This window comes from Meles meles, chromosome 11 (genome assembly GCF_922984935.1).
Source record: "Meles meles chromosome 11, mMelMel3.1 paternal haplotype, whole genome shotgun sequence".
NCBI classification, from domain to species: Eukaryota; Metazoa; Chordata; class Mammalia; order Carnivora; family Mustelidae; genus Meles; species Meles meles.
Window position 1 is genome coordinate 56035083 of NC_060076.1, and position 19272 is coordinate 56054354.

The following is a 19272-nucleotide window of genomic DNA, read 5'->3' on the forward strand; positions in this document are numbered from 1 at the left end:
CTGAAGCAGAGTCAGGGGGCACTAACAATGAAAAAGAATGATTTCCTTTTCTTTCTTTCAAGATTTTAAAAAGAAGTATTTACCCCAGCCTCCCCATTACTTAAGAAAGTATCATATAGTGTGGAAAATATATGAAAACACCAACCAAGAGATAAAAATCATCTTAAGCGGCACCACTCTGTATAGTACTCTTCACATACTGAGTTTGGGGAATTCACCTCAGATTTCAGAATTATTTCATTACTTTCCTGGAGCCTACAGTTTGTATGATACTGTATCGTGCCTTTTCTACTCTCATAAATGTTTTCAAACACGCAGAGGTTTTATTTACTTTTTTTATTAATAGGCATACAGATTCAGAAACATTTTTTTTTAAAGATTTTATTTATTTATTTGACAGAGATCACAAGTAGGCAGAGAGGCAGGCAGAGAGAGAGGAAGGGAAGCAGGCTCCCTGCTGAGCAGAGAGCCCGACACAGGGCTCGATCCTAGGACCCTGGGATCACGACCTGAGCCACTGAGCCACCCAGGTGCCCCCAGAAACACTTTTAATTGTTGGTTCTTGCCCTTGAAGAGTGTTGAGATACATCTTTGTATACGTGCCTGTTAGGAAACAGTGTATGTCTTTTTAAAATGCTTTTGATACATAAAGTATTAAGAATAGTTAATGCAAGGAAAGGGTTTTCTTCTCCCCTTAACAAAGGGAGGAACTAAATTTTGCTGCTGCTGCTGACTGAATCCAGCACAGGGAAAGAAATATTGTCGAATTGCTTTTCCAAGGAGAAGAAAGCACTTTACATTCTCAGCCCTGGGGCCGTTCTTTCAGTTGTATTTGCCACTGAGTATGGGATTGCTCTTTAAGCAGGCTAGAGCAGAGATGGCTCTGCAAACATCCTAGAGCCTTCTCAGAAGAGTTACACTGTTTATATAGGATGTGAGAACATCCCAGAACACCTGGTGTCCCTGACTCTGCAGGTATCTTGATAGGGCACCTCTGTTTCCTCATGACTGCAGTAATACAGACAGGGGAGGGAAGGGTATGCTATGTGTTTAGTAAAGGGAAACAATGTCGTAGGCCTTAGGGCCTCATGAATTTGGGGGAGAAGGAGTATTCACTTCACCCTCTACAGAGTTCAGCCATGTTCCTCTCTGGAGTTTCTGTCTCAGGCTTAATGGTATGGAATGATTGTAGCTTCTTAACAAAATAGCAAAGCAATAATTTCAGGGTCCCCCTAAGATATTACTTGAAATAGTGTAAAGGCTATGCCAAGGTAACACTGTATTTCTGTTAAGTTGTAAGGCCTTACAAGCTCTCAAAAGTCATAGAGAAGCAGCCACTTTCAGCACTGTGCCTCCCTCCCAGCACAGAAAGGAGAATGGCCTGGATTATCCAATGCTGTGACCCCCTGCTTCATTGCAGAGGAAGTGTATCTGCTTTTAGTGTAACGGGCCTCAAAACAAAGCAATCTACATTTTATAGAAGAGGAATCTATGTTAGGGAGGCTCAGTAACTTGTCTAAATTCCATACTTAAATAATTGGCAGAACTAATATTAGAATATAAGCAGTCAGGGTCCAGGTCCTTAACCATTGGATTCAAAGAAAGAAATATACAAGCCCGGGGCGCCTGGGCGGCTCAGTGGATTAAGCCGCTGCCTTTGGCTCAGGTCATGATCTCAGGGTCCTGGGATCGAGCCCCGCGTCGGGCTCTCTGCTCGGCAGGGAGCCTGCTTCCTCCTCTCTCTGCCTACTTGTGATCTCTCTCTCTGTCAAATAAATAAATAAAATCTTAAAAAAAAAAAAAAGAAATGTACAAGCCCCATATAAAAATACGGGGCAGCATGGCATGGAGGTTAAAAGCTCAGGTTTGCAGTTACATGGCCTCAGTTCATATTTTACTTCCGTTACTCTACTGTGTGGCTTTGTGCCAATGTCTGGTATCTTGATGCAGGTTTATAGAGTTATTACAGTTGATAGAAATGTCATTGGTAGTCAACGGTCAGACACAGGGGCAAAGAAGTCTAATTCATTCTTAGCCAGGTGAGTTCGGGAGAGGAGAACTGGTCCATTTTGCTCCTTGGAGCACACAACACTTGAGTTCTGTAAAGCACATTCTAAGATGAATGAAGGGTGACCAACACATCTATAGGAGCTTATCTGGGTTGATGAAAGGATTCGAGGATTATAGAATTATATGAAGAACATGGGGGTTTTGTATCAGAGGATTCAGGATATTAATCTTCTTATAGCTCAAAAGGCAGGAACATGTGATCCAGTGTATCTGAGAGTGTAGTGTGTCCAGGTAGCTCCCTGAGCTTGGATGGGTAAGATCTGCCCCCCTTCCCATGGCTGTCACTGAATATTTTAGGAACTCATTCTAAGTTCTCATTATTATCTGTATTTCATACTTTGCTTCCTCTGTCCTATTCCTTCCAGCTCTGTTTCCCGAGGGTTAGCCTCATGTTCACCTCTGTGCCCTGCATCTTCAGGATATAGCTTCCCTCAGTCTGTCTCCTTCTCAGTCTGCTTCTTAACATCCTTTTTAAAAACCCTCTTTTTGGAAAATAAAATAAAATCTCTTTTTGGGGTCCATTTCCAAAAGTCTTGTCCCACTGTCAGGCTTGTTGTTGGATCCCAGCTTCGCTCAGAACCTTGTTCCTCAACTTGCTCAGGAGAGGAATTCAGACATAAAGCAGTGGGTAGTATAGTTAGGCAAATAGATTTTCTCTTAATAGTTGAAAAGCAAAAATCTAATATTTGGGTCAAAGGAAAAAAGACATGTTCAGGGAGAGCCTGGGCAGTTAGTTGCTTTCCAAAGATTTTTGTTGTGAAACATTCAAACACAGATGATTATTGGGTTTTATGACTTCTGATCTCAGTCTAAAGGTTGTGTGATTTGACAGAGTTCAGTATTCCTGTCGCTGGAAGATGGACATAATTTGAGTGTATATTTTCTTTAGAGCATTAAATTTCTATAAAAATCAATTGCAAACATTTATTAAATCAGAATTTTTATAGCTTTCTGTGTTTCAAAGGAATATGTGGACATTCATCTTTAGAAAGCCAAGTTTAAGAGCATAAGGACTCACCATAGTTGACTTAACCATTCTCTATTGCCCTTACAGTATCACTCAGTGATACAAAGTATCCCTTTGGAAAAACAAAGTATTTATTGATATGGTTATTTGTAGTTTAATTTACAATTAGTTAACAGACTGGACACATTTTGTTACATGCCTGGCATTTGGCAAAATCTGAATTCCTACAGGAATTGAAAAGTGACCTTAAATACAAGGGCATCATAAACTTCTTTCTGTAAGGAGTATTCTGTAAAGTGTGTGGGGCTTTCTGGATGAACTGAAGTTGGACTTGGAGCATTTTTTGCCTTTCTTGAAGGGAAAACTCTGGTTCCCATCCTTAGGAAACAGTGATGCTAAATTTCTGCCTTATTTTCAAGGCAGGGATTGACCAGGGCTGTTTAAGCTTATAACCCACATGGTGCTTCTACCTTTTACATGTTGTTTTTAAGAAATACTTGTTGAGGATTTTTCTTTAAAATTCTGGTATTTTCCCCTTCTTGTTCCTTTTCCTTATTCTCCCACGTTTCCTTGGGAAAGAAATAGACTAGCTAAGAATCTTAGTGTTCAGCTCTATCTCCAGACTAACTTATGATAAATTGATTCTGGTGTCAGGTTTTTATTTTCATTTGATCAGGTTTTCTTTTCCCCTTAATGTAAAATTGACCAAGATGGTGAAAATAGGAAGTAGTTCTGATTTTTAGCAAATTGATAATAAAATATGTATAAGATAAAACTTGTATGGTTTTACTAGGATTTTGGAGTATTCACTGTGTAAATTTTTAACAGAGACATTCCAGAACTACCAGAGCGGGAAGAAGGAGAGGGAGAAGAAAGTGAGCTTCAAAATGCAGCATATAGTAATTGGAACCAGCCCAGGCGGTAAGGATGATTTCTGTCTTCTGCCTACTCAGTATTTAAAGATAGGGAGGTGTGGTTTCTAGTGCTGGATTACAACTTGCTACTCTGACATAGGGCAAGGTGTTTTAATATCCCTTACCCTCCATTTCTTCCTGTGTGTGGTGGAAAGAACAGTATGTTATTACACAGGGTCTAAACTAACATGTATACAAGGATTTGGCATATAGTAGGGGCTAAATACAAATAACTAGAGAAAATTATGCCTAAGTGGTTGGGAATGGATTATATTTTCTATAGAGCTCGATCTTGGGTTTACCACCAAATGGTAATTTAAATTTTCTCTAGCATTTGTAGCACATATATTCAAAACGTGTGTGTGTGTGTGTGTGTGTGTGTGTGTGTGTAAGCATCTTGTTATCACAGCCTGCAGTTATTTTAACCCATGCTCTGTCTGGAACCAGTTTCATATATAGTAGAAAAGATAGTTTTCCTAAAAATGTTCAGATGTAACACTATGCATCACTAAGGCATATTTTTGTGTTCATGCTGAGTAAAATCAAATTGAGTTTCATAGGAATTTACTGAGTCCTGATTATGGATGCAGATAATTTTGTGAATAAAAGGGAAGTATGAGACCTAAATCCTGCCTTCAAGGAAGTATTATGTACTGGGGATAGGCAAGACGTAGAGACACACAAAATAATTAAAGAAAAATGCAAGATATTTTACATTGAGTGTAAAATATTAGTAGTCGTCATTGGCTATGCCCTCTAAACAGATCTACAAGTGACCATCATAATGGTTTCTTGCACTTAGGAAACACTTAATATTTATTCTACAATAAATACATAAAATCCTCCAGAGAGAAAAATTTCTACTGTTCATAGATGTAATACAGTTTGATGATTTTCTTTGCTTATGTTTAAACATTTTTAGGTTGAGTCCTATTCAAAGTATAGAAAACATATTATGTTGCTTACACAAAAAAACAATAAGCATTTCTAGCCATTTAAAATGACTTTTTCATTGGAATTCCTTAAAAAGCTATTTAGCTTACTTAAAGAATCAAGGTCTCTCTACATCATTATTCACATTGAGAACAGAATATAAATGCTAGATCTGTGGCAGAAAATAGATTATGTTGTTTCTTATTTATATAAGGATAAAGGTGAAAGTGAGTTAGATGAAATTATTTTGTAGTTGGTGATCATAGTGATAAACTTGAATTTTGTTGGACAGAAATCACAGTCAAAGAAGAAGATAGATTTGTCAATTTTAATAACACTGTTAGAGGAAAAGCAGATTTTAGAAAGCAATACGCACAATGTTTAGAGTCTGTAAGAGCCATGTTAGAATTCTGACTTCTACGCTTTTTAAGATACATTTCTTAATCTCTGCTAGCTCTCAGTTACTTCATCTATAAAATGGGATTGATAATAAAATCTTTTAAATTTGGAGAATTCAGTGTGGTAATGCACATGAAATTCTTAGCCTGGTTCCTGATGCATAGTGAGCACTCAGTCTCAGTGGTTGGCCTGGTCAGTAGTCATCATCATCACTAATAACTAAGCAAATAAAAAATGTTGGACACAGGAATCACTTTGGGATTTTATTATGAGAAAAATTTTGGTGTAGCTTCTGAACTGGAAGATTTTTATACTTTTAGCTTCAATTTTAGTCTTCACACCAGCTTGAGATCTCTCTAAAGGTGGTAACTACCTTACAGAGACAGTATGGGTGGAGCTTCCAGAAATCCTAAAAAGATACCCTGCACTCACTAACAAAGGTACTTTTTTGGGAAACGTTCACAGATTAGTAAGAGGATGCTTACCAAAATAACCAGAGCTTTTATACAACATGGGAAACGTGATGGGACATTCATTTGTATTGTTAAAAGAAGTTTACTTTGTGTGGAAATAGAGAATATTTTTTTAGCAAAGTGTATATTTTAAAATTTTAAATAAGCTGTTACTCTTATTTTGCATGTGATTTCCATTGACAGATTGGTAGCATACTCTGCGTATCACTTTCTAGCTTGTTGCTTCTCGCTCAGTCCAGTGTCTTGGATGTCTGTCTCGTTGATACTTCATTCATTCACTGTAGTTGTTGCAGTGAATTTCAACATCTGAATGTACCACAGTTTATTCCCAGGTCAATATTTGACTAATTAATACTTACTTGCTACTACAACAATTCTGTGTAGTATATATCTCTATTTCCTTATATATAACTATGAGAATTTATCTAGGTATGTATCCATAAGAGGAATTGCTGATTCATAGATTTATTTATTTATTTTTAAAGATTTTATTTATTTATTTGACAGAGAGAAAGCACATAAGTAGGGGGAGAGGCAGAGACAGAGGGAGAAGCTGACTCCCTGCTGAGCAGGGAGCCCCACCCACACTGGACTTCATCCCAGGACCCTGGGGTCATAACCTGAGCCAGAGGCAGACACTTAACTGACTGAGTCTTCCAGGCATCCCTGGCTCATAGATTTAAATGTATTATTTATATTATCAGAAGTTGTCAACTTGCTTTTTTAAGGTGGCTGTACTAATTTTTACTTCAATTCTTAATATATGAGAGTTCCCTTTTCCCCACAACCTTGTTACCACATCATATGATCATTGAAACAACACGTTTTGTCAACATGATAGTTAGAAAATGGTATCTTGTCTTAATAAACAATGTATGATCCAAGCAGGATTAAGGTGGTGGGGTGCACATTTTCTCACTCATCATATGGATTGAATTTTGAATCTTGTTTACATTGCTTCAGTAATCATAATCCCTCTCATCATAGTAAGAGTGATAAAAGGTTGATTGCTTGCTGTATGCCAAAGCTTCATTTTGCACTTGGCATACATTCATTAATATAATCCTCACAGCAAACTCTGATACAGAGAGACTTACTGGCTCCATTTCACAGCTGAGGAAGGTAAGAGAGACTAAGTAAGTTGCAGAGGGTCACACAACTGTTAAGTAGCAAAAAGTCAGGACTCAAACTCAGGGACTCAATTCAGAGCTCAGGCAGCCTGGCCTCAGAGCCCTTTGACCTTTGCTTTTCTGAATTTCATTTTTTGTAAGCCCGTGTATAGGCTTCAAGAAAGGCTGCCATTATCCCAAACAACTAACTCTGAAGATGTTCTATAAAACTTTACTTTTATAGGTCTCCTTTTTTCTGTCCAAAGAATGTTTACAGTGTTCTGTTCAGTGAGGGGAGTCTGGTTCCTCAGCACTGTGGTCATTTTGGCAGCCCCGTGTTTGTTATCTTCTCCAGGATTTTAAGAAGCTATAGCCTTTCTTCCAGAGAGTACACTGTATTTGATAACACTGCTATCTGCTGGACCGCATGTAGGCAAACAGGGCTGTTATTCAAAGATTGTGTAACCTCTCTGCACCTTTTCCCTTTATAAAGTGGGGCTAATAAGCGTATCCATCCCATAGGGACGGTGTGACAATGAAATGAAAGTATGTAGTATTTACCTAGAGAATAATGCTGAGCACATGATAAGCTCTTGAGTGTTTGCTGCTATTTTATTATTTAAGAAATTATAAGAACCACTTTCCAATTCACACTAACTACAAAGAACCCTAGCAGACATTTTCTTTCATTCTTTCATTTTTTTTCCTTTATAAGAGAAGGGTTAAGTAGTCCTATGTATGTATCCTGAATCCTTAAGTGTTTACTCCAAATGGCTAAATATACTGACTTCTTTAAGTTTATCTCAAGAGCTGCTTTGACATGGAGAAGCAACATGGGGGGGTAGGGGGATAGGAGAAGAATAAATGAAACAAGATGGGATTGGGAGGGAGACAAACCATAAATGACTCTTAATCTCACAAAACAAACTGGGGGTTGCTGGGGGGAGGTGGGATTGGGAGAGGGGGAGCGGGCTATGGACATTGGGGAGGGGAGGTGAACCATAAGAGACTATGGACTCTGAAAAACAACCTGAGGGTTTTGAAGGGTCAGGGGTGGGAGGTTGGGGGAACAGGTGGTGGGTGATGGGGAGGGCACGTTTTGCATGGAGCACTGGGTGTTGTGCAAAAAGAATGAATACTGTTACGCTGAAAAAAAAATAAATAAATAAAAAGGGAAAAAAAAAAAAAAAAGAAACAAGGGAGGATTTTGCTTCTTATTCACAGAATTCCCAGGGTGAAAGAAAATGATGACTAGGGTTTTTAACTAGTTTAAACTATTTACACAGACATTATTAAGATTCAGGAACATTGGGGCACCTGGGTGGCTCAGTGGGTTAAGCCTCTGCCTTCAGCTCAGGTCATGATCTCAGGGTCCTGGGATCGAGCCCCGCATTGGGCTCTCTGCTCAGCAGGGAGCCTGCTTCCCCCTTCTCTCTCTCTGCCTGCCTCTCTGCCTACTTGTGATCTCTCTCTCTCTGTCTCTGCCAAATAAATAAAATCTTAAAAAAAAAAAAAAAGATTCAGGAACATAGTCACATCCTTTCAAACTAAATAGAGTTTCCAGGATTATCAATTTCTAATAAGGTAAAAAACGCTGACCTCACATGCTTCATCTCCCCCAGCCCTGGTTCTCTTTTATCTCCAGACATTTCTTACTGGATAGCCCTCACCACACAGGAGTCCTTAGTCCAGTCTTTCCTCTCCTCTGGGAGCTCCTCAAAGCTCCTCAGATTGAGGGCATATGTTGGACCATGCTTTCTTCTCCTGTTTGATGTCCAGCACTGTCTCCCTTCCTGCAGCACAGAGCAGATTACAGAGAGCACAGAGATAATGAGCTCTCTGCTAGGTTTCTCTGCTTTTTCCCTCTCAGCCTGGTACCTCACTGCAAACGACCTTCTTCTTATGTGCCAGTCTTCCCATAAGACAGGAACTTAATGTGTTTATAGCTCTTACAGCTCTGAGCAGGTATTAAATGTGAGTGTCTGTGCGTATTACATGGGTGGAGGAGGTGCGTTCAAGGCGGAGGAAGTAGCAGGCACCAACGTCCCAAAGCAGGAGAGCAGGCCTGATGAGCTTCAGGAACAGCAAGAAGATGCTGTGGTCGCTGGAGTGGAGAAGAGGGCACGGAACCGTGGGAGCTGAGTTTAGGGAGGTGGTGGTAGAATCAGATCATGTAGGTTACTGTCAGCCTCTGCTTTCCATGCCCTGACTGTTAATTACCCGGTCTACCTTGGCAAAGAAGGCTTCTACAGGGATAAGCTTCTGACATAGTGTGTGCAGGAATGTTCTTTTCCTTGATTTGATTGCCAAGCTCAGAAGTTACCATCTGTTCAGGAGTTGTTGAATTTCTTGATTACTTAGTGTCTGCAATATTAGAGCTCCTGGAAAATGGTACTTTTATATGGGTCCATGTCCCAGCCTGAAGTGTGAGTCCAGTATTTACATGTAATAAATCAGCTTCAGAAATACATTAGTGTTTATCAGACCTTATAAAACACATAATTGGGAAATGAAAATGATTTTGTTTTGCTACTGGTAAAACTTCAATAAATTGATAAGATTGGCAAAAATTAACTCACTATATTTTATTACATTGAATATTTTAAACTTTAGTTATAATTTTTAACCATGTGAACCATTTTTAAGTATGCAGATCAGTAACATTAAGAACATTCACATTGCTGTGTAACCATCACTACCATCTATCTCCAGAACACTCACATCATCTTACAAACTGAAAATCTCTATACCCATTAAAATTTTTTAAAATTATTATTTATTTTTATTTATTTACTTTTTTTTTTTTTTTTTTAGAAGTTCTTTTTTTTTTTTTAAGATTTTATTTATTTATTTGACAGAGTTTGACAGAGAGAGATCACAAGTAGGCAGAGAGGCAGGCAGAGAGAGAGAGAGAGAGGAGGAAGCAGGCTCCCTGCCAAGCAGAGAGCCCGACGTGGGACTCGATCCCAGGACCCTGGGATCATGACCTGAGCCGAAGGCAGAGGCTTAAACCACTGAGCCACCCAGGCGCCCCTATTTATTTACTTTTTAAAGTTGTTTTTTTTTTAATTTCTTTTCAGCGTAACAATATTCATTGTTTTTGCACCACACCCAGTGCTCCATGCAGTACGTGCCCTCCCTAATACCCATCACCTTGTTCCCCCAACCTCCCACCCCCTGCCCCTTCAAGACCCTCAGGTTGTTTTTCAGAGTCCATAGTCTCTCATGGTTCATCTCCCCTTCCAATTTCCCTCAACTCCCTCTCCTCTCCATCTCCCCATGTCCTCCATGTTCTTTGTTATGCTCCACAAATAAGTGAAACCATATGATAATTGACTCTCTCTGCTTGATGTATTTCACTCTGCATAATCTCTTCCAGTCATGTCCATGTTGCTACAAAAGTTGGGTATTCATCCTTTCTGATAGAGGCGTAATACTCCATAGTGTATATGGACCACTTATATACCCATTAAATTTTAAATAATTCCCCAGTTCTGCCCCCTGCCCTGGCAACTGCCACTCTACTTTCTTTTTCCCCAGTTTTTTAAAAAAAAATTATTTATTTATTTATTTGACACAGAGAGAGATCACAAAGTAGGCAGAGAGGCAGGCGGGGGGGTGGGGGTGGGAAGCAGACTCCCTACTGAGCAGAGAGCCTGATGCCGGGCTTGATCCCAGGACCCTGAGATCCTGACCTGAACCAAAGGCAGAGGTTTAACCCACTGAGCCACCCAGGCACCCTTCTTTTTTCCCCAGTTTTATCAAAAAGTAATTGAACATACATCACTGTGAAAGTTTAAGGGATATAGCATATTGGCTTGATTTTATGTATATTATAGAAATATCATCACAGTGGGTTTCAGGTCTTCCATTTAAGTTCTTAATCCATCCAGTAGGTTTCAGGACTTACATTTAAATCCTTAATCCAAATTAATTTTTGTGAGTGGTGTAAAATATGGGTCACCTTCATTCTTTTACATAGAAATATTCAGTTGTCCCAACACTATTTACTGAAGAGACTGTCTTTTCTCCATTGAGTATTTTACCTCCCTTATGAAATATTAGTTGATCTTACATTCTTGGTTTATTTTTGGGATCTTGATTGTATTCTGTTTATCTATGTGTCTGTTTTTATGTCAGTACTAGACTGTTTTGATGACTAAAATTTTATTGTTTAAATCAATAAACTGTATAGTTTAATCTTTATAGTTTAAATCAGCTTTAAATCAGGAATTGTGATGCCTTTTGCTTTGTTCTTTTTTCCCGCAGGATTTCTTTGATTATTCAGAGTCTTTTGTGATTTTGTATAAATTTTAGTGGTATTTTTTTCTATTTCTTTAAAAAATGCCATTGGAATCTATTTGATAGTAATTGCATTAAATCTGTAGGTGGCTTTTGATAATATTTCATGTTTTAGCAATATTCTTCCAACCCATGAACACAGGATACCTTTTCATTTATTTATGTCTTCTTTGATTTATTTTATCAATTCCTTGTTTTCAGAGTAGAGATATTTCACCTCTTTAAGTATATTACTATTTTATTATTTTTATGCTATTGTAAATGAGATCAACTTTTCCCAGAAACTTTGTTGTTAGTGTATAGAAATGCTATTTTTGCATTTTAATTTTTTATCCCACAACTTTATTTGAATTCATTGATTAGATCTGACAGTTTTGGGTTGAGTTTTTAGGATTTGTTTATATGTAAAATTATGTCATCTATAAATAGAGACCATTTTACTTCTTCCTTTCCAATTCTGATATTTTTATTTATTTTTCTTGCTGATTGCTCTAGCTAGGCTTTACAGTACTGTGTTGAATAGGTGTGGTGAAAGTGGGCACTTCTGTCTTATTCCTAATCTTAGAGGAAAAGCTTCCATCCTTTCACTATTGAATATGTTGTTAACTGTATTGCTACTCTATATGGCCTTTACTATGTTGAGATATGTTTTTTCTATGCCTAATTTGTTGAGTTTTTATCATGAATACATATCAGATTTTGTCAAATGCTGTTTTTCTCTGTCTATTGAAATGTTCATATGATTCTTTTATTTTGTTCTATTAATGGGATTTATCACATTGGTTGATATCATCCCTGCATCCCAGGGATACATCCTGCTTGATCTTGGTGAGTGGTCCTTTTAATGTGCTGCAGAGTTCAGTTTGCTAATATTTTATTGAGTATTTGTGCATACATATTCACCAGCAATATTGTGTACTGTAGTTTTCTTTTCTAGTAGTAAACTTTTCTGGTTTTAGTGTCAGGATAATGCTGGTCTTTACAATGAGTTTGGGAGTGTTCCTTCCTTTTTGATTTCTGGAAGTGTTTTAGAAAGATTGATGTTTATTCTTCTTAAGTGATTAGTAAAATTTACCAGTTAAACCATCTGGTTCTGGTCTTTTCTTTGTTGGGGGACCTTTGATTACTGATTCAATCTCCTTACTAGTTATTGGTCTATTCAGATTTTCTGTTTCTTCCTGATTCAATCTTAGTAAGTTGTACGTTTCTAAGAATTTTTCCTTTTCTTCTAGGTTACCAGTTTGTTGGTGTATAGTTAATCATAATAGCCTCTTACGATCCTTTGAATTTCTGTGCTAACAGTTATAATGTCTTATTTTTCACTCATAATTTTTTCGATTTGGGTCCTTTCCCTTGGTTAGTGTAGCTAAGGGTCTTTCAATTTTGTTTATCTTTTCAAACAACCAACTCTTGTTTTGGTTACTCTTTCTTATTATTTGTTCTCTATTTCATTTGTTTCTGTTGTCATCTTTACTCTCACCTTCCTTCTGCCAAATTTGGAGTCAGTTTATTCTTTTTCTAGTTCATTAGGGCATACAGTTAGATTGCTTATTTGGGATCTTTCTAGTCTCTAAATGTTGGTGTATATTGCTATCAATTTCCCGCTGAGAATTGCTTTTGTTTCATCCCATAAGTTCTAATAAGTTGTGTCTCCGTTTTCATTTGTCTCGTGAAACTTTTTACCATTCTCCTGTCTCTATGGATTTGACTATTCTAGATACACCATATAAATGAAATTGTATAGTATTTGTCCTTTATTTTATTTAGCTAGCTTATTTCACTTAACATAATGTGTTCGAGGTTCATCTGTGTTGTAGCATGTATCAGAATTTTTTCCCTTTCTAAGGCTAAATTCCATGGTATGTATATACCATTTTGTTTATCCATTCATCTTTAGATGGACACTTGAATTGCTTCCACCTTTGGTTATTATGAATGATTTTTCTATGAACATGACTATATGAATATTTCTTCAAAACCTTTGTGTAATTTTGAGAGGGTATATACCCAGAAATGGAATTGTTGAGTCATAGGGCAATTCCATTTTCAAATTTTTTTTTTTTTTTTTTTTTTTTTTTTTTTTAGGAACTCCTATACTGTTTTCCATAGTGGCTACAACATTTCACATTCTACCAACAATGCACAAGGTTCCAATTTCTGCAGATTCTCCTTGCCAACACTTCTTTTCCTTTTTTCTTTTCTTTTCTTTTTTTTCAAGCTTTTTATTTATTTATTTGTCAGAGATTGAGAGAGAGAGAGAGATGGAGAGAGCATGAAAGCATGAGCAGGGGAGAGAGGGAAAGGGAGAAGCAGGCTCCCTGCTGAGCAAGGAACCTAATGCAGGTCTTGATCCCAGGATCCTGGGATCATGACCTGAGCCAAAGGTAGACGCTTAAACAACTGAGTCACCCAGGTATCTGTTTTTCGGTTTTATTTTGTTTTTTTGTTTTTGTTTTTTTTGATAGTAGCCATCCCAGTGGGTATGGGTTACATATCACATTATGGTTTTGATTTGAATTTCGCTAATGATTAGTGAAGTGAACATCTTTTCATGTGCTTATGGTCCATTTGATTATCTTCTTGGGAGAAATGTCTGTTTAATTCCTTTGCCCATTTTTAAAAAAATATTCTATTTTTTTTTGACAGAGATCACAAGTAGGCAGAGAGGCAGGCAGAGAGAGAGAGAGAGAGAGAGAGGAGGAAGCAGGCTCCCCACTGAACAGAGAGCTCAATGCGGGGCATCTCAGGACCCTGGGATCATGACCTGAGCTGAAGACAGAGGCTTTAACCCACTGAGATACCCAGGCACCCCTCCTTTGCCCAATTTTAAATCAGATTATTTTTTTTACTGTTGTGTTTTTGGTGTTCTCTTTATATTCTGAATATCAGTCTCTTATCCAGAAAGTGATTTGCAAATATTTTCTCCCATTCTGTGAGTTACATTTTTACTTTATTAATAGTATTTTTTTGATTAACAAAAGTTTTTAATTTTGTTGAGGTCTTATTTTTCTGTCTTTTGTTGCCTACACCTTTGGTTTCCTATCCAAAAATCATTCCAAAGCACATCATTGTGAAGCTTTCCCCCATAAGCTTTCGTTTAAGAGTTTAATTTTTTTTTTTTTTATCTTTATAGGGTTGAACTTTGGAGAGAACCAAGCAAATCTTTGGGTATCAGCATTGTTGGTGGAAGAGGCATGGGAAGTCGTCTGAGCAATGGTGAAGTGATGAGGGGCATTTTCATCAAACATGTTCTTGAAGATAGTCCAGCTGGCAAAAACGGAACCTTGAAACCTGGAGATAGAATAGTAGAGGTACCCTCTAGTGAGCTTTCTGTGCCAAAATTCTTCCTCTGTTCCATCCTCTTTACTAAGGAATCATTGTCTTCACACTGGTGACTTGACCAATTGTGAAAGTAAAATGTGTTTGTGGTTAAAACATTTCTTTCTTTTATGTCCCGTTTCATCCTTAATCTTTCTCTTTAGTGCATGGTGACAGATTATATATCTTGAATCAGAGACTGATATTTGGAGATATAACCATTTTAAAAAACATTGGCCTTGAGTTAAAATAATGAAGTCCTATTTGAAAGAACAAAGCAAATTTCCTGGGGAAAAAATTGAATTGTTTGAAATTAAATATACATGAACAAAATATGTATATCATAGCTAAGTTCTCCAGTGATTTTAAGAAATACTTGTGATCAATTCATTGTAGGTTAACTTTATTGGGTAAGATTATTTTCCAAGTGAGTCCTTTTAGTAAATCGTTTATGCTGATTACTCTGATTATCTTTTACATAAATGCTTCCACCCCCCCCCCCCCACAATCCAGGCTCATATTTCCCTCTTCCTTTTTCTCAGTACTGTGCCCATTCATCACTGAGAAGTGTGTGTGTGTGTGTGTGTATTTACACTCTCATGTATGTGTAACTTTGATATATGCAAGAAAAGTATTTAGTAAAATTGATTTGGTAAAATTAATTCAAAACAAAGTATAGTATTTTAAATAGACTTTTCTCCCATGGTCACTACTCATTTACTCAGCAAATATTCCTGGAGCAGCTATTGCATTCCAGATGCTATCACAGGCTCTGGGCATTCCACAGTAAACAAGGCAGCATGCCTGCCTGTCAAGTGTGACAGACTTAACAATTAATCAAGTCACTTCAGAACAGTGTGATAAATTATCTGATCAGGGAAAGTATAGTTATAGTTAAGAGAGTAGAGGAAGGGTACCTGACCCAGATTTGCTAAGTTGTCAGGATAATAGAGTCGGGCAAAAGAGACAACTTCTCAGTAGAAACCAGTAACTTTATTACTATAAGGACCATTATACAAGTGATTGTCTCTCATTTTCTAAATCCACATAACTTACCATTAAAATGCATTGATTGTGAAGTTTACAACATCTTAACTTTAAAATGAACATTTTTAATATTGATTTAGTCCTTTACTGGTTGATTATCTGTGAGAGCCGAAGAGGGAGGAAGATTGAGGCTTGGGAGGATACAAGGGCCATGTCTGTTTTGTCTCGTTTTTTCCTCCAACCATTTGTAAGGAAGAATGGTGGGTTTGTTCTCTTTCTCTGCATCCTTACCTTTCTTTAGGGGATATCTTAGCCCCTTTTTAAAGAACTCTTGTTCCCAATTTCAGATTATCACAGGCCAGTTTATTTTATGGATAATTCACTATTAAATAACTTTGACCTAAGGAGAAAAAGTAAGAAATATTTATAATTATTTCTAGAAAGGATTGATCACAGTTTGCACTAAAATGTTGTTTAAAGGTATTGAGGGAGTTAAAGTATCCATCCCTTTCAAATTGAAAAGAAAGTCTGATTTTGTGTGTTGTAAAGTACTGTGTGCTATTTAGCAGTGGTTGTTGAGGGCTGTTATGTACGGGGGCTTTTCTAGTAAGTAAGCAAGCCTTGGGCCTCCATAATCCTGGGGTTTCTGAAACCTGTCTCTGCCAAGTTTCTGAAAAAGTATTTAGGCTAGACGAGTCGAGACCAGCAAAGTATTCCATTCTGACTATAGAGTTCTTTGGACTTGAGCAAAGATATTTAATGTCCTATTAAATGTTTCTACAAATGAAATATATAGTAGACTAACCTATATTATTTATTATTATACTAACTTTTATTCTACAAAAAGTGAAAGCCATTTTTAATATGTACTGACATGCATATTACATTACCTAAGTGTCAATCTAAGAGAAGTTTTCAATTAAATGCATGTAATTCTTTGAAAGGTGATAATGTTCTATTCAGAGATCTAATTAATTTTCTTTTCCAGAATTGTGTCTACTCTGATTTTGCTATTTTGTTGTATATATATCCTATTGTGGTAATTGGAAATGATAAAATGATTATAGTATCTTGTAGTTTTCTGGCAGGATTAGCATTTGGCCTTTCAAACTACTTTCTTTCCTATTCATATAGTATGTAAGCTGAGCTGATCATCACCCAGGCAATCCATGGTCAATAAAAAGTTACAAAATAACATTCATTTTCAAGCTACTTATAGAAGAATTACTAACAAGCACAATTTCTTGGCTTCTAGCTCCTGTCATGTCTACAACAAATATTCTTCTGCAAAGCTAATCTTGCCATAACCTGATTTTTCTGAACATTAGAATTCTGTTTTTTACTTCAAACTTCCCTGTACAGAGAGAAACACACAAAACATTGCCCACCCATTTCCCAAACGAGTCTTTAATGGATTTGGAGAAAACGTGTACAGTGACTTTCATGATGAACACAGTGCTGCGAGGCAGTTCTCTTTTATTATTTCTTTAATGATTTTGATTTATTAAAGGGATAACCGATACTGTAAGGAAAGCAGAAGTAGCGCCTTCATTTCAACTGATGATTATTTCAGTTGATTATGGGGACAGAAGTCAGTGTCAAAATAAGGGATCACAAGTTTGCTGGACAATGAAAATTCTAGAGTCTCACAGGTAGTCTCAATTATTTTTGATTCTGAAACAGATTTCCCAGGAGGTTCACCCAAGATCCTCAGAACTCCAGATCCACAAATTGTTCTGTTGTTCTATAGCTTCTTGAAATGTTAAGCTGAGGCCTTCCATTGCAGGTGGATGGGATGGACCTCAGAGATGCAAGCCATGAGCAAGCTGTGGAAGCCATTCGGAAAGCAGGCAACCCTGTAGTCTTTATGGTACAGAGCATTATAAACAGACCAAGGGTAAGCGAACAAAAAGGGCAAGGTAGGCAAATCCAAACAATGTTCAACTTGGAGTCTAATGTATCAAGGGCCAAGTTGTCTCTAGGAGCAGATATCCAGTCTTAAAATCTCAGGAGACTTGTTAAAATTTTATAATGTTTTTTTTTTCTTTTTTAATTGAGTTGTCCTAGAAATCCCTTCTACCATGTTTAATAAACACTTCACGTCTATTGAAAACACAGAGAAGTAGGATCCATTGATGGCCATAGGTATCTAGATGGATAATTATTAGTATTTATTGTAGTTACAAAACATTTAAGTTGTTAAGAGGAATGTGGTATAATGACTTAGCTTACTATATGTGACCTCTCAGTCCCTGAAAAGCCAGAGAGATGACATTTTCCTTATGCATATATCCTCCAGACAGAATTTCCAGCATATGCAGTCCCATGATCATGTGTGAATCATCTTGAATGTATTTGTCTGTCCCACTGGACATTCTGCATAGTGGAAATTTAAGCAGTATGTTTACATACGAGTGATTTCATAATTGCTGCTTCCTAGCCATGGGCACTTCATCACTGAATAGCCCCCAGTATAGACAGAAACCTACTAACCCATTTAACCATCAGTCATGACAGATAAAATGGCTTTAATGCATTTAATGAATGTTGTTGATGGAGAAGATACTAAGCGAGTCCTTGTGTATTTGATACGCCCTAAAGATTCTGAAGATGAAAATTATACCGAGTTTGAAACTATTTTTTTTTCTTTTACTATTCCTTTATATCTCAGTGAAAAAGATTATTTACACGAGCAGAAGTTCTTGAGCATATTTGGGCCACATACCCCTTGGAAAGTTCTTCAGAAAAACACACAATCCTGAAAAGTTTGCATCTCATTTCAGGAGCTTCCTAGGTGTCCTGAAAATCATAGAGGTTCTACTTCTGGATTTTGGTGAAAACAGAACAAAACAAAACAACCCTGTCAAAGTGATTCTCTTTGAAATACCTGCTCATTAGCTTTGAGGTTTGGTTGTCTTTAAAAGGAAAATGTCAATATATGTGAGGGAAATTAAAAGAGCCATCTAAAACTTTAAAATATATAATTATTTTATAATTTTTTATCTTAAAATTAAGAATATAAGAAATCAGTGCTCAGACGATGGAAAGACAGTAGCAAACATTTCTGTAGAGGAGATCAGTAAAAGTAACTTGTCAGTATTCTGGGCAATGTAATTTAGAGTGATCAAATTTATCCTGTTGGTCTTTCCTTTTGTTGTCAAGACAAGTGTATTAAGGAAGACACATATTTCATGGAGCACTGGGTGTGGTTCATAAGCAATGAATCTTGGAACACTGGGAAAAAAATAAAATTAACAACAACAACAACAACAAAAAAGACAGGTGTAGCTCTGGTCTGGGTTTACTATAAAAGATGAATTCAGTAGTTCTTAATGTAAGCAGTTATCTTCACATCTGCAGTTTTAATCTTTTAGTTGTTAGGTAATAATTATCCATTCAGATGAGAAAATCTGCCAAATGGTCGGGTGGCATCATGCTGCATTCTCTTCAGATGGTATTCCGTTTGTTTCAATAACTACACATCTTTCCACGTTTGTTTTCTGTTTGTTGTGTCAAACATAGATACAGCACGATGGCATTGGTGAATGGCTGTTTAAGTTTAAAACTATTTTTTGTGTGGGTGGGTTTTATTCTTTTTATTCTTAATTTCCAGCTTTTATATCACGTAGGACAATACTATAGACTGCTGAATAGGATTCTTCATTGTACTTTTAAAAACTTAAACTACAAACATTTCTTTGAATGCCAGTCATATTTTCTAATGAGCTGGGAAGGTATTTTTCTCACACACCTGGAAAATATTCCTGTTTTACTCTCTGAGGTCTAATGACACTTGATTT

The 19272-nt window shown here is 37.0% G+C and overlaps 1 protein-coding gene across 9 annotated transcripts in view; it reads left to right on the forward strand.

Annotated features, from left to right (window-relative positions):
- The window catches only part of MPDZ (multiple PDZ domain crumbs cell polarity complex component), a 166396-nt gene that overhangs the window by 104582 nt on the left and 42542 nt on the right, over positions 1–19272 (forward strand). For 8 of the 9 annotated variants that reach the window (XM_046022442.1, XM_046022448.1, XM_046022449.1 and 5 more), the window contains 3 exons: positions 3866–3958; positions 14301–14478; positions 17259–17369. In XM_046022442.1, coding sequence (XP_045878398.1) covers positions 3866–3958; positions 14301–14478; positions 17259–17369 — 382 coding nt within the window. The remainder of the gene's footprint in view (positions 1–3865; positions 3959–14300; positions 14479–17258; positions 17370–19272) is intronic. The other variant, XM_046022450.1, reaches the window with a different exon arrangement.